At 43.5% G+C, this 15,232-nt stretch overlaps 1 protein-coding gene across 6 annotated transcripts in view; it reads right to left on the bottom strand.

Annotated features, from left to right (window-relative positions):
* The window catches only part of Prdm10 (PR/SET domain 10), a 100,750-nt gene that overhangs the window by 35,895 nt on the left and 49,623 nt on the right, over window positions 1-15,232 (bottom strand). For all 6 annotated transcript variants that reach the window (XM_015995460.3, XM_076575923.1, XM_076575921.1 and 3 more), the window contains 4 exons: window positions 12,008-12,215; window positions 10,224-10,465; window positions 7,846-8,049; window positions 1,636-1,708 (listed from right to left, as the gene is read on the bottom strand). In XM_015995460.3, the coding sequence (XP_015850946.2) occupies window positions 1,636-1,708; window positions 7,846-8,049; window positions 10,224-10,465; window positions 12,008-12,215 (727 nt within the window). The remainder of the gene's footprint in view (window positions 1-1,635; window positions 1,709-7,845; window positions 8,050-10,223; window positions 10,466-12,007; window positions 12,216-15,232) is intronic.

Here is a 15,232-nt window from a genome sequence, read left to right as displayed (position 1 = left end):
TGTCCAACTGTATCTCCCAAGCCTGAATATATGCATACCCCATGACCCAGCAGCAACTCCTTTCCCACTTGTACACCCAACCAGAGTGTGCACAGATGCCTGCTAAAACACACACATAAGAGTAAGCCCAGCTGCACTCAAGACAGTCAACAACTCCAACAGTTGTATGATGGGGAAAAATCTGATAGCCTTTATGCCTGGTCCCTTGGGTGTAGCCTCTAAGTCATTAGAATTTCCTGAATGATAGGCGGTTCTTTGTTACTCATTAGTTGCTTATCCTACCTGACTTTATTCTGAGGTGTCTCAAGGTGGGAGCTGATCTGGCTAGAAAAACATGACCTTGTGATTAGAAGGTTGGTGCTTTGAGCTTGCTGATGCCAGTCGTATGTCAGAAAGGAAGAGAAGCTAGAGACTGAATTCAATCACATGGCCAACTGCTCCATTAGTCACGCCTATATAATAAAGCCTCAACAAAAGCTCTGGACAACAAAATTGAGCCTTGTGGTTGGGTACAACACATCACTGCTCCAGGAAGGCTTATGTCTTAGAGACACAAATACTCCATTCTGAGACTCTTTATGTTTCTTTATTTGGCTGATCCTGATGTGTGTGTATATGGATATATATATATATCCTTTATATAAAACTCTAATCATTGACTTTAGTACTTTCCCGGATCCCATGACTTGTTCTAATAAACAATGAAGCCTGCAGGGGTACAGGAAGTCCCCTAAATTGTGGCTAGAAGTATAAGTGGCATGAGAACCTCAGAACCCTGGAGGTGGTGTCTGAAGTGAGTCTTGTGGAAGACTATGCCTTTAACGCTTTAATCTATGAAATGTAACCTAACTCTGGGTACTTACCATCATAACTACATCACACAACTAAATCTATAACAAGGCAGACAAACTGTTACACAGTCATGAGTAGAGTGACTGACAGCACTGAAAATATAAAAATTAATATTCTATGTATAATATTAATCACAATGTGGATGTATCTCAAAACTATGTACACCTAGAAGTTAAGGGTTTGGCTCAGTGGCAGAATGCTTGCTGAGTAAGCCCAAGGACTTAGGTTCAGCTCCCAGCTCCAGAAACAAAGAAAACAGCATGTCCAGGCAAAAGATGCTCAAACACAAAAAATGTGCATGTACCGTATCATCCCGTTTACAAACAATTCGTTCGTAAGCAATTAGTGTGTGATCTCAGAAATCAGGACAGTACCCTTGGGAGTTTCTTGCTCAGGTGTGCTCACTGTGAAAATTAAGCTGTATACACTTCATTATTTGTGTACCTTTCTGTAGGTAGATTATACTTCAATCACATTTACATAAAAACAAGGTCAGTGTTTGCTTTGCTATGTATGTATTCAGATACGATTAATTCCAGATAGGAATCTTCCTCTGTCTCTAAGGTTCTAATTTGATAACCGGAGGTTTTCATTATATTAAATACTATTTTCAAGCAGCCAGGAAAGAAATGCACACCTGCCACTGTAATTTGGTCCTAGGATTAAATGGAGATGTGTAGCTCTGAGAAACCTGCTCTGGTGAGCTATACTGAGATGGGAAAATCAGATGTTACATAATGGTATTATATGCATGTAAAAAGGCACACACAAAAGTCCAGGCACCTTTCCTTTCTTCTTCAGATATATCATGGATTTTCTGGTTCACGAACTCAGCATAGGAAGCAGCATACCACACCTGTAAGAACCAAGGACATCATCAAGAACCAACGGATGTCACCAGCTGTGCTTTGCATGCTTAAATTACTTCTCCTGCCTGCATATGTGGGCATTTCATTAACACATCTATTAGCAACAACAGCCATACTGAGCCCCCAGGATCCCTATCTGGCAGGTGACCCATCAGGACATCTAGGATCCGGATGCATTGCCTGTTTTCTTCTTCCTTCTTAAAAATTGTTTGTGTTATTTAAAAATTTCACAAGGCTAACATTCATAGTATCTTTACCTAAATAAAGTTCAAAATTCTATGTTTAAATATGGGTTTTTATACAGCTGTAAGCATAGACACTGTCACTCAGCTTAATACCAGAACCATGGGGCTATCTGGGGCTGCATCAAATATTCCTATGTTCTCCTGGGACTGGTCTTCCTTCCTATCCCCTTAGCTTCTGTGTCTGTCCATTCTCCCTAGCTGTCTCCTTCCCTCCAGCCCTGTCTACATACCATCTGCATATTCGTCAAAGCTTAGTCTAAACCCCGAGTCGTCTTCTTTTTTCTATGGTGTCATACCCACTTTAAACCAACTGTATGTTAATAACTACTAAATCTTTTTTTTTTTTCTTTTCTTTTCTTTTTCCCCCAAGAGTCTCATGTATCCCAGGCTGGCCTCAAACTCAGTAAGTAGGTGAGAATAGCCTTGAATCTCTGATCGTCCTGTTTCTAGATCCTGAGTGCTGGGATTATAGGTTTATGTGCCAATTGTGGTTTACGTGGGTTTGAAGATTGAACCTAGGAATTTATGCATGCTTTGCAAACAGTCTACTGCTCAGCCACATTCCTAGCCCTTTTATATTTTTATTTTTAGACAGGATCTCACTATGTTGCTCATACTGGCTTCCAACTTGTAACCTTCTGCCTCAGACTGCTGAGTAGCTATGGCTGACATGCTCAGCTTTCATCTCTAGTACTTAGGCAAGAGTGGGTGTTGCTGCTTTGTTCTTGTAGTGCTGGGAATGCATGCCCTTGTAGGTACCAGCAAAGTGCCCTCCCTCCCTACGCTGCCAGCCCTCCCCATCTCCAAGTTTAAACGTCCTACTCCCAACAGGTGCTTGGACTTAAAACCTACAATGTCTTTTGTTTCTCCGTTTGCTCCATAATCTTTAGCAAGGGCTGTCCTCAGATGTGACACCCCACCTAGTCAGTGTTTCAGCTACCAGATGCATGCCAGCACCATCTCTTGCCTAGATTACCACCTGACCTTCTAACTAGCCGCCCTTCCTCCTTGCAATTCCCATTTCAGCCACAGCGGTCCTCTTCCTTCTCCTCCTCCTCCTCCTCCTTCTTTCTTTTCTTCTTCTTCTTCCTTCTTCTGTTTATTTTATGTATATGAGTATTTTGTCTGCATATCACATGTGTGCTTTACCTGAAGAGGCTATCAAAGACTCTGGAACTGGAGTTACAGATAGTTGTGAGCCATCATGTGGTTGCTGGAAATGAGCCTGGGTCCTCTACAAGAACAGCAAGCGCTCTTAACCCCAGAGCCATCTCTCCAGCCCCATGGTGGTCTTCTTAAAACACAAATGGCTTTCATTGTATGTGTTTCCATTTGGCTTCTTGTTTTACAATAAACCCAAAAGGCTGAATCCCCAAACAGCTCTGTAATCTCCCTGCTACATTGATACATACCTCAGCCCTTGTCACTATCTACCAGCAAGCCCAGAGGACCTGCTCTCTGCTACCCAAACATACCCAGCGCTTTCAGGCCAGGAGCTGTCCTGATCCAGGAACGCAGTCTTGGTCCCTCCCTTCTGCCATCCATCCTCGGCCTTCATCTCTTAGTGAGCCTTCAGATCCAGCATATCCAAATTGGTCCCTGCCCTGTTACTTGCTCTCTTTGTACCATAACACTTAATCTACTTGATATTGTTTGTTTTACATCTTTCTGTGTAGCTCTCCCTCTAGATACAAGTCTGCTAAACACAGAGAAAGCCTGGTTTTTTAATGTAGGAAATATACCAGAAGTTCAATATGTATTAACTGCTAAATGAATTAACCATGCACAATTTTATGTATATTAAATATATGAGGGTACTTATATAAGGGGAACTTCAGTAGAACAACATCTGAGTTCCACTGTTCCTTAACTATGCCCTCTGATTATACTATTTTATGAAGTTTGCCATTTTCCTATTACAAATTCTGCCCTGACCCATTAGTTCCAAGATGTATGTTTTTCCATATCAGAAATCAGAAGCTGGGCACAGTGGTATACATCTAGAATCTCAGGACTTGGGAGAGGATGGGGTAGGCTGAGTTTTAGGTCAGCACAGAAACCCTGTCTCAAAAAAACAAAACAACAAGCCAGGCATAGTGGCTCACACCTTTAATCCCAGCACTCGGGAGGCAGAGGCAGGCAAGATCTCTGAGTTTGAGGCCAGCCTGGTCTACAGAGTTAGTGCCAGGACAGCCAGGGCTACACAGAGAAATCCTACTGTTAGAGGAGGAATCAGAAAGTATGTCACACTCCAGCACCCAACAGCCTTGAGGAACTAGTGCTAGTAGCCTGCGCATCACTCCTGAACAGCCCCTTAGGCTCTCCTTACTTCCTACTGGGCCCAGTGACTTGTAAACAATTCCTAGGCAATGCAAGAAAAAAAAACCCAAACCTGTCATTTCCCTCAAGAATAGAGTCAAGAATAGAAATTTCAAAGCAAAACAAGGTTGGTGAGCATCTGCAGACTCTCACTAAGGCACCAAGCAGAATTGTCAGAAAGTTCCTGATGGTTTGATCAGAGACCACATTAATTTCTATGCACAATTCAACTCTGGAGAAATTCAAACGAATGGGAAAGTGCAGTGTCTAGACGTGCAGACAGGATAGCAGTCATGTGGGAAAATATCCCAAAAGCAAGAGTGTGATACTTACTTTGAAAATATTTCAGGGTGTCCAAGATGGTGGGATAGCCTGTAATCCCAGCACTGGGAGGCTGTGACAAGATAGCCAGTCAGTTTGAAGACAGCATGGGCTACATAGTTCCAGGTCAGCCAGACCTACAGAGTGAGACCCTGTCTTTAAAGAAAAGGACTTAGGGCTAAGTGTGCCTTGTTATTCATGTACCAGTGGGGCATAATTTGTAACTGAATTCTAATCAAATATAAAGTAGCTTCTTTGATAATGATTTTGTGAGGGGACTATAATAGAAAAATTGACAGTTTTCTTAATGGAGCATCTTGAAAGCTGTGTCTTAGAGTCACGAAATATAGTATTATTGTATTCTAATATAGCTAGCTTATCTTTTTTCAGAACTGTTTCCTCAGATTAACTGAAGGATTTGTCTCACTTGGACAAGAATATTTTTTGTATTAATTCAGAAATATTCATACTATACAAGTACTGTAACTCTGTAATCAAAGTCTCTGTTTTATTCATTCACTCATTCATTCACTAATCTTTTTTATGTTTATTTATTTTCATTCACTCATTTATTTATTTATTTATTTGTGTGTGTGTGTGTGTGTGTGTGTGTGTGTGTGCGTGTGTGTGTACACCTGTGTACAAGTGCAGGGAAGGATATGTGTGCAACAGAGGTCAGAAAAACCCTCAGGAGTTGGTTCCATCTTACCACCTTGTGGATCCAGGGACAGAACTCAAGTCATCGGGCCTGTGTGTAAGTGCCTTTCTGTACCTGCTGAACCATCTCACAGGCCCTGGTGTCTGTTTTCTGTTTGTTTGTTTTTGGTTTTTCAAGACAAGGTTTCTCTGTGTAGCCCTGGCTGTCCTGGAACTTGCTCTGTAGACCAGGCTGGCCTCAAACTCATAGAGATCCATCTGCCTTTGCCTCCTGAGTGCTGGGATTAAAGGCATGCACCACCACTGTCCTGCTTGGTGTCTCTTTTTCTAAAACCTTCATCTTCGTTATACCTTACCCATTTAGTTCTGCTAATTTAAACTAACAAAGATAGTAACTCCTTTGTCTTCTGCGATGTTGAGAATTCAACCTAGAATGTTACACACAGTAGGCAAGCATTCTCCACCAAGATATAGCTTGAACCCTTTAAGCATTTTTCAAATTATTGAGAAATTATTTTAACATGTCTTTACTATTTGTTTCTTCCAAATAAGGTCTCTTCCTGCATTTCTCCATAGGCATCTAGTGAGGCTGAATTGTGAAAAACACTCTTCCTGTTTTCATCTAAACATGTACACTGTATTATAAAGATTTCCATCTAATTGCTTCCTTTCTGTTTTTGTTTGTTGGTTGATTGATTGGGATCTTTTTTCTTTTCTTTTCTGAGGCAGGGTCTCCTCATGCAGACCTTGCTGGCCTCTAACTAGCTATGCAGACCAGTCTGGCACTGAACTCTGTCTTCTAGTGCTGAGATTAAAGGCATGCGCCACAACACCCAGCTTTTTTTTTTTTTTTTTTTTTTTTTTTTTTTTTTTTGTAGTGCTAGGTATCAAACCCAGGGTATTGTTTATGCTAGGCAAGTACTCTACCACTGAGCCATTTTCCCCAGCCTTGGTTATTTATTATACCTAACTATTCTTATTTGGTTCTGTCCATCATTACCCCTAGAGTTCTGTCTGCTGTTTTCCAAGAGAACACAGAACTGGGGATGCAGCTCAGTGGTTCTATACCCAGCACCCAGATAAGAGGGGATGGAGGGAAAGTGAGCAAAACGATATTTCTACAACTAAGAACATTCTTTTCAGGCCTTTTTCTTTATTATGTGTGTGCCGGAAGCTACACTTGGTGGTCTCCACCTGTACTCCCAGCAGCTGGGAGGTGAAAGGAGGAGACCAGCAGTTCAAGGTTACCTCTTGCTATGTAGTGAGTTAGAAGCCAGCCAGAGCTACATAAGGCCCCACCCCTTAAAGGTGTGGTTTCTAGTAGACTGACCACAATCCAGTGGATGCCCACACTCCCAGCAGAAATTGGAATTAATGGGTTATTGTTTTGTTTTGTTTTTTTAAGGATACAAAGTTGGGGAGTAGGGAGATGCAGGCAGATCTGAAAAGAGTTCATGGGAGGAAGGGGGAATAACAATGACCAAAATACATTGCAGGGGATTATCAAAGAATTAATAAGAGTACTTTTAAAGACTTAATGCAAACAAACAAAAGTTCTGTGTCAATTGTGCACAGTGGACTATGCCTATTAATAAGAGTACTAGGGAGACTAAGACTGAGAGATTCTTAATTTAAGGCCAGCCTGAGCTGTGCAGGGAGACCTCACAGGCTGGGGGTGTAGCTGAGGTGACTTCTTGCCTGTCATGTACAGGTATACAAATTCAACCCCTAGCAGTAGAAAAAAACAAAAACAAACAAAAAACCCCCAAAATGTCCACTTACATACAGAATCATAGCACAATTTTTATTATGTCATTGAGTTCATAAATAAATTCTAACAATTATCCTCAAAAAATTATTTCTGAAATCAGAAGCCAGTACATAGAATTCTTTGAAAAAGTTAAGTTGCTAGGTAAAGAAAAGGAATCTTGGACATACGTCTGAATTTCATTTTACAGAATCTCCCATTTCCCAATTCTTCCTTAGTACACACAGTGGCCCTGGCGACTTCAGTCACCCTGTCGCTGTTGCCAGCCTCTTCAAACCCCACCCCCCCACCCCACCCCCGGAGTTACAAGGCACCTTCCCCACGCTCAATGCCTTGCTATAGGCCTTCAATGAACACAAAAGTGACCTATTTTCATTCTGTTTTGTTGACAGGATTATTAAAAGTATTCAGTGCACAGTACAGTCAGCCCTGCTTATTTGGGGTTCCACCAACTACAGATTGAAAATATATGAATAAAATCATCATCCATACTGAAGTAAAGATTTTGCTTGCCATTGTTCCTATACATTAAGTATAATGATTATTTATACAGCATTTGTTTTGCAGGAGATGTTATAAATAGTCTAGAAATGATATGAAATGTATAGGAGAACAGTCATGGGCTCTATGCATATACTTATATAAGAGACTTGAGCATCCACAGACTTTTGTAACTGTGGGGAGAAGGGTCCTGGAAGCAAAGAGAAGGCTGACATCACTCAGTAAAAGAAAGACAAACCAGGAGAGGGTCCTTTTATAGGAAAGAGCCCTCGTCCTCACTGGTCAGCAGGCTACTGTGGGTCCTGCTCAGTACCTTCAGTTCCTGCTTGGGCTCCACGTTCTTTATTGTTGTGTAATACACATGGTGGCCATACTGGTAAGCTACCAGGTTCTGTTCGAGGTGGTTCTGGGCTGGGCGCACAAACATCATCCAGTTACAAAGGGTCTCGTCAGACAACTCAAACCACAGGTCTTCATGCAAATCCCTGTCTTTTCTGTCTCCTTTATCAAGAGAAACCTGTAACCAAAGAGAAGGTAAACTGAACTGAAGTCCTCTAGGAAGGCAATACACATTTGTAAACGCTGAGCCATCCCTCCAGCACCGATGGGCTATACTTTCCTTTTAAATACATTTTTATCTTGTGTTTTGTGTGTGCCTGAGTGTTTGTCTGTGCACCAAATGCACGCAGGAGCCCACAGAGGTCAGAAAGAGCACCAGATCCACTGGAACTGTAGTTATAGATGTCTGTGAGGAGCCATGCAGGTGCTGGGAACAAAAGCCTGCTCTTCTACAAAAGCAGCAAGTGCTCTTAACAACTGAGCAGTGCTCCACCACTGCCATTCCCTCTGAACTATTCTCTCCTTTTAAAAAATAATTTATTTAACTTTATTTTATGTGAATTGGTGTGAAAGTGTCAGATCTCCTGGAACTGGAGTTACAGACAGCTGAGAGCTGCCATGTGGGTGCTGGAAACTGAACCCAGGTCCCCTGGAAGAGCAGCCAGAGCTCCTAACCACTGAGCCATCTCTCCAGCCCTATGTGAACTATTCTTTAACACAAAGAATGCCACAGGTCAGACCCATTCCAAGACTGAAGAGTGTCTCAGTGCAACCGTTCCAGCACACACAGAGTACGTGCAGCCACAGGCTTCTTCTCCATATTCTAGTTAAAGTCTTTCTTTTGGACACAGGTTCTGGATATGCAGCCCAGGCTACCCTGGAATTCACAATCCTCCTGCCTCAGCCTTACAACTGCTAGGATTATAGGTGTGTGTGCTACCACACCCAGCTCTAAAGTAAAAATTTTTTCCAGTTAGGTTCACATGCAGCCCAGGCTGGCCTCAAACTCACTGTGTAGCCAAGAATGACCTTGAACTCCTGATCTTCCTGTCTTTCCCTCTTGAATGCTGGGATTACAGAGTAGACAAGCACTGGACCATGTAAGCTATATTACAGCCATCTACTATCATTTTGTTCAGAATAGAAAATATAGTTGGGCGTGGTGGCATATGCCTTTAATCCCAGCACTTGGTAGGCAGAAGTAGGTGAGCTCTGTGAGTTCGAGACCAGCCTGGTCTATATAGGGAGTTCCAGGACAGCCAGGACTACATAGAAAGACCTGTCCAAACAAACAAACAAACAAATAAATAAAATAAAAGAGAAAGTACACCAAGGCCTCTATAAGAATAATAACTATTAATAAATAAATGAATGAATGAATGAATGAATGAATAAAATAAATAAAATTAAAGAAAAAATACACCAAGGCCTCTGTTAAGGGGACTTTAATGTCCCCTGCCCTCAGCCCTAAAAAAATTCATTTAAGAATCCTATAACTCTGATTCCTCAGAATGTGACTATACTTATGTCAATACCTTAAAGAGGTGACTAAGTTACCATGGCATTATCAGGGGAGACTGTAATCCAATAAGAGGGAAAATGAACACAAACATAGGGGGTAGAACCTGTGAGGACACATCAGGGTGACAACCCTTTGAGAGCCAAGAAGAGACTCTGCTGAAACCTGCCCTGCCAACATCTTGATCTTGGCCTGGCAGCCTTCAGAGCTTTAAGAAATACATTTCCATTATTTAAGGTACCTACCCAGCAGGTGCATGCAGACTGCACATGTGTGTTCATGCATGTGTAAGCCAGAGGGTGACACTGGGTATCTTCCTCAATAGCTCTTTATTTTATTCACTAAGGCAGTGGACCCAGAGCCTGTTGTTCAGTCTAGCTAACCAGCTCCAAGGACCCCGGCTCTACCTTCAGATTACTGGAACTGCAGGTGGGTCACCATACCACCTAGGCTTTTTATTATTATTTACTACATGCGTGTGAGTGTTTTGCCTGAATGTATGTCTGTGTACCACGTGCACGCCTGGTGCCCATGGAAGCCAGAAGGCGGCACTGGATCACCAAGGACTGGAGTTCCAGATGTTATGAGCCGCCATATGGTGCTGAGGATCTGAACTCTGGTCCTGGTGCTCGCATGGCCAATGCTTTACCTCCCAACATAGCAGTCGCCCTTACCGTCTCTCAGTTCATTGAGGACAGAGGGCAAGCTTCCGTTAAGCAACTTAAAGCGTGACAAGAAAACTACTAGCAAAGAGCTCGTATGAAATGGAAAGAAGTGAGTGCCTCTTGGAAAGTCTTAACGGAACAAGTGAAGCGGGAGAAGGCCCGAGTTACCTTGAGATGAATGTAGCAGTCTTTCAGCTCTGACCCCCTGACCAGAGGCCCCTCCACAGGGCCAAACTGGGTGCGCTTGGGAATCCGCCTCTTGGAGAACACTCCCCCAAGGAACCTATCTATGTAGAGGACCAGAGGCAGACTTGCTCTTGCCCGAGTGAGCACAGGCCGGTTAGGGATCGGATGCAAGGGGCCATGCTTTGGGCACACAGAAGAATGTGCGTTGTTACATTCTTCACACCCTGCAAGAGAAAGAAAGCTTGAAGAAAAGTCAAATGCCTCAAAGCTTCTTGGTCCAGTGACAAAAGCGCTAACCTTAAAAACATCCCAAATCTACCTTTTCAGGACAAACTTCAGTTGACTCCCACAAAGGTTCTGCCATTCTACTGGAAGGCATCACCTTCCATAGCTCAGTAAGAATGGAATAATCCCAACCCCCAAAATCATGCTAATCTCCTTATATCTGCTAAAAGTACTATGTAAGTTAAGACCTATCTCCCTGCTGGATAGTGGTTCAAACAGTGGACACAATAGAAAAAAATGAAAAGCTTATTAGTTAAATGTTGAGACATCTGATGAGACACAATTATTTTAACACAGCTGTTGAGGGATCAACCCTGACAATACTGTTTAATCCACTTCCTCCCAGGGAGTTTGAGAAGCTGTAACACAGGGGCAGTCTAAGGCTAACAGAGTACTGTCCACTTCAGGGTGCAAGGCCTGAGGATGCTAAATTAAACATCACCAGGATCCCCTCCTTTATTACTAGACAGCACCATTGGTCTAATCCTGAAGGGCCATGCATTTTCAACTCATGCTGGAATCCTCCATTTGCCTCAACATGCCTCAAGCCAGGCATGTTCACTCCCTTTGCTAAAAGAGCCCAGAAGATACACTCAGGGCCACAAATCAGAATAACCAGGCCAAACAGAGTTCATACTCATCACGCCCCACCCACTCTGGCTATGTGGTGACCTGGTTTAGGTATTCACAATTTCTACAATTTTCAAGCAATGGAGAGTAACTTTGTATTAATATTTACAAGATAAAGTAGGTTTCAGTGCATTTGATTAAGGGGTTGCCTTGAAAACTTGAGCATTCAAAGAAAAACAAAACGAAGTTCTTTGTTACAAGGGGCTGAGTACTGGTCCACACAGACAAGTGTTACCAGCACACAAAGAAGGCCTGTGAGGGGGGTGCAAAGCCACAAACTCTGAAGAGCCTGGGTCACTCAAGTGAACGAGGTCAGTCTTTGCTACATGGGCACGGAAACCCACAGAAAGAAAACAATGAGTTGGTAGGTAAACACAGAAGGCTGAGCAGGAGGCCGGAAGGATAATTTAGGGTGGGACCAGCCACCCAGAGCTAGAGTTCAGCTCTCCAAGGCACTCAAAGTTATGACCTTGAGAAAGAGGCCAACCTATAAAGGCTGTAGAGTGCACTGTGCTCCAGTGCCTGAGAACATGTAAGCATTCTTAAAGGATTCCGTGAAAGAGACAAGCAACACAGCTCAAAGACCTGACCTAAGCCAACTTACTGTAGCAACTTAAGCCCTGCTGTGGACACCCCATTGCCCACTCACTTGACCCTGGACAGGCACCTAACCTGTTCTGGGTTTCAGATTCTTTTTATCAGTAAAAACAAAAGCAATGGTCATGACCTCCCTCCCAGGGCTGCAGGGAAGACAAAGAGAGATGATGTGCCAGTAGATGGGATGGACAATTGCTGTGCACACGAGTACACTCACACACATCTTCCTGGGAGAGTCCAGGGCCTGTACTTACACAAATCATGGGGGTCAAAAGGCCGGGGAGGGTCAGGCTGCCAGTCATCCACATCGGTGTCTTCAGCATCCTCTTCCTCCTCTTCCTCTGTATCCTCATCCTCATCCTCTTCTTCTTCCTCTTCCTCTTTTGCATCTAGTCTGGCAATTGGGTTCTGCAGAGTTGCCAGAGGGTCGGAAGCATCCACACTCTCAATGGAAGGCAGCACCTGGTTATGTACAGGTAATGAGGCTTGGACAGACGCTTAAGGGACAAAGCAAACAGGCACCTCTCTTAAGTCGACTGGGACCCACGTACATGCATGACATACAAACTCTTGGAAGAATATGTTTTTCACACTAGCTTCTTACAAGACTCTGAAAAAAACAGCTTCTGTCCATAGGTTGAAGGAAAAATTTAACTCCCTCTCAGATGTCTAATGCCCTTAATCTTTCAAGCTCCCTCCTCCCTCCTCACCTTCTGTCTCACATCTGGGCAGACTGAGAAGCCTTGGTCTCTCTCTTTGACACACACAGGTTCTATCTAGTTTGAATTTGAGTCTAACAGGTTTAAATCTAGTTCCTCTCCTTGCTTGCATAAGTCATTTCACATTGGCTTAATGGACCTGCCCTACCTCCCCAGAGACTTCAGGTGCACACACAGCATCCTTCCATTGCCTCCTTCAGAGGATGTGTGTGGGATCTTCAGTCTTCATATATGAATGAAATCTGGGGCAAGGGTCCCTCCTTCCTTTTAGAAGTGACTACCATGCAGGGAAGTGAATATATGGTTTCTTCAATTACTTTGCTTTCCTAGAAACTTGTGTGATATACACATATATATGTGCATGAGTGGGTACATTTGCCTATACATGCATATGTGGGGGGTCAGATATAAACATTGACTTGTTGTTTTGGTTTGGTTTGGTTTTTTGAGACAGATTTCACTGGATAACCACCTTGGCTGCCCTGGAACTAGCTCCATAGCCCAGGCTTGCCTCAAACTCACAGAGATCCACCTGCCTCTGCTTCCCAAGTGCTGAGATTAAAGGCCTGTGTCATCACTGCCTGGAGAGTTGTTATTTTTTTAATCACTCTCCATCTTTAAAAAAAAATTATGTATATGTACATGAATGCAGGTGCCCACAGTGGCCAGAGATGCTGTATCTCCCTGGAGCTGGAGATATAGGTGGTTATGAATCACGTGATGTGGGTGCTTGGATCTGAACTTGGATCCTCTGGCAGAGCAGTATATACTCTTAGCCACTGAGCCATCTCTATAGCCCCACTTAATTTTTGAGGCAGGGTCTATTATGGAACCTGGAGCTCATTAATTCAGCTGGACTGTCTGGCCAACAAGCCCCTGGTATCTACTTGTCTCTGACCCTGCAGCGCTGGGGTTACAGGCACTCACTACCATTCCCATTTCCGTGTGTTCTGAGAACTTTTTTCCCACGGAGCCACCGGCCCAGCCCTGCTTGTTACTTGTCAGAGACAGAATTACTATGTTGCCCAGGTAACCTCTCCAAACCCCTAGAGTCAAGTGGTCCTCCTGTCTCCTGAGTAAGTGGGACTACTTATTTTGCCTTCCTGTTTTGTTTTGTTTTGTCTTGTCTTCAGTGCTAGGAAGGGAGCCCAGAGCTTTTCACACACTAGGCAAATGTTCTACCACTAAACTACATCCCCACTCCACTTTTAAAACTAAAGACAGGGTATAATAAGTTGGTACAACTCCACAGCTGATAGTTCTCCTGGGAAGCACTCGGAGAGGCATAAGTGTTTTGGAAAGAATGAAAGAGGTGAATGTCCGTTTCCTTGTGCTCAAGTCAGTGTTGCAAATAAGCAAACATTCAGGAAGCATACAGGATTAAAGGCACTCAGCACACATGCAGAACAGAATTGACCCCTACAAAATGAGTGCTAAAGTGTTACAGACTACCTGGCCATATTCAACCCACGTCCTTCTCAGTCATGTAACCATTTAAACGGTCCCTCTGCTCTCTTCTCTATCTTCCCACACGCTGCTTTCCTCTGCTAGGAAGCTATTCCCTCATCTCCCTTCTAAACGCAACCATGTTCCAGTTCCCCAACAAGCCACATCTGGGGCCCTGAGCCTCCTATGCTCTGAAAATCTACCGCAGTTGGAGCCGGAGCCTAGTTCTCCAATAGCTCTGGGCCTCATTTCCTCCTGGGGCAGCCAGAACTTTTGGGAACAGCCTAATGATATCTCCCTGTACATACCTTTCTGTCAGAACCTAGGCCTTTCCCCCTGGGACTCAGGAGAAAAGTCTAAACTTTCACATGACACAAATATTCAAGGACTCAAAACCCCTAATTCATCCGATCATCTCTCATGCAGCCAGACTCCCAGCTGATCGTCTTGCCTGTTTATTCCCCTGTGAATTACATGTCTGTGAATGCAGCATCAGCCCACACTTAGCATATGACAGCCGCCTTCCTACGGCAAACTTAACTTGGACTTAGAGATACTGGGTCATTTTCTACTCATTCTCCATCCTCCAAACTTAAATAGTTGATGTTTATTTACATGAGGATTTGCATTTATCTCCAGAGATTTTCATTTTATTACCCTGTTTTGGGGTTTGTTGTTGTTGTTTGTTGACACAGGATCCCAATTAGTCCAGGCTGGCCTTGAACCAGTTTATGCAGCCAAGATGAGCTTGAATTTCTGATCCTCCTGCCTCTACCTCCCATGTGGTAGGATTCCAGGCTCGTATTATCATGCCCAGTTTAACTACTTTTATTTGTTCTTCTAGCATATCCAGATTTTGCAGATTCTCGATTCTGACATCTGACCTTTACCATCACTCACAGTCTTGCCAAACACCACCTACTTTGTCCATAATTAGGCATTTTCTTGTGGTGGGGGGGGGGGCAGAAGTTGAAATAGGATTTCTCAGTGTAGTCCTGGCTGTGTTGGAACTCACTCTGTAGACCAGGCTGCCTCAAACTCTGAAATCCACCTGCCTCTGCTTCCCAAGTGTTGGGATCAAAGGCGTGCGCCGCCACCCCCAACAATGATTAGGCAATTTTATGAGAGTCCATCTTGCCTCTCCAGCCACTCCTGAGAGAATAGAACAGGCTCTAGAGTCAGTCAGAGAATACAGTCCTGGCCTCCCGTGAAAGTTACTAAACTTCTGACCTCAGCTTCTTCATTTAGGCAGTGAGCATGTGAGTCAAAACGACTTTGATTCTTATAAAGCTTAAGTGAAACAGGGCCTGGAAG

The sequence above is a fragment of the Peromyscus maniculatus genome, chromosome 7, assembly GCF_049852395.1.
Source record: "Peromyscus maniculatus bairdii isolate BWxNUB_F1_BW_parent chromosome 7, HU_Pman_BW_mat_3.1, whole genome shotgun sequence".
Taxonomy (NCBI): domain Eukaryota; kingdom Metazoa; phylum Chordata; class Mammalia; order Rodentia; family Cricetidae; genus Peromyscus; species Peromyscus maniculatus.
This window is presented reverse-complemented; position numbering and strand designations above follow the sequence as displayed.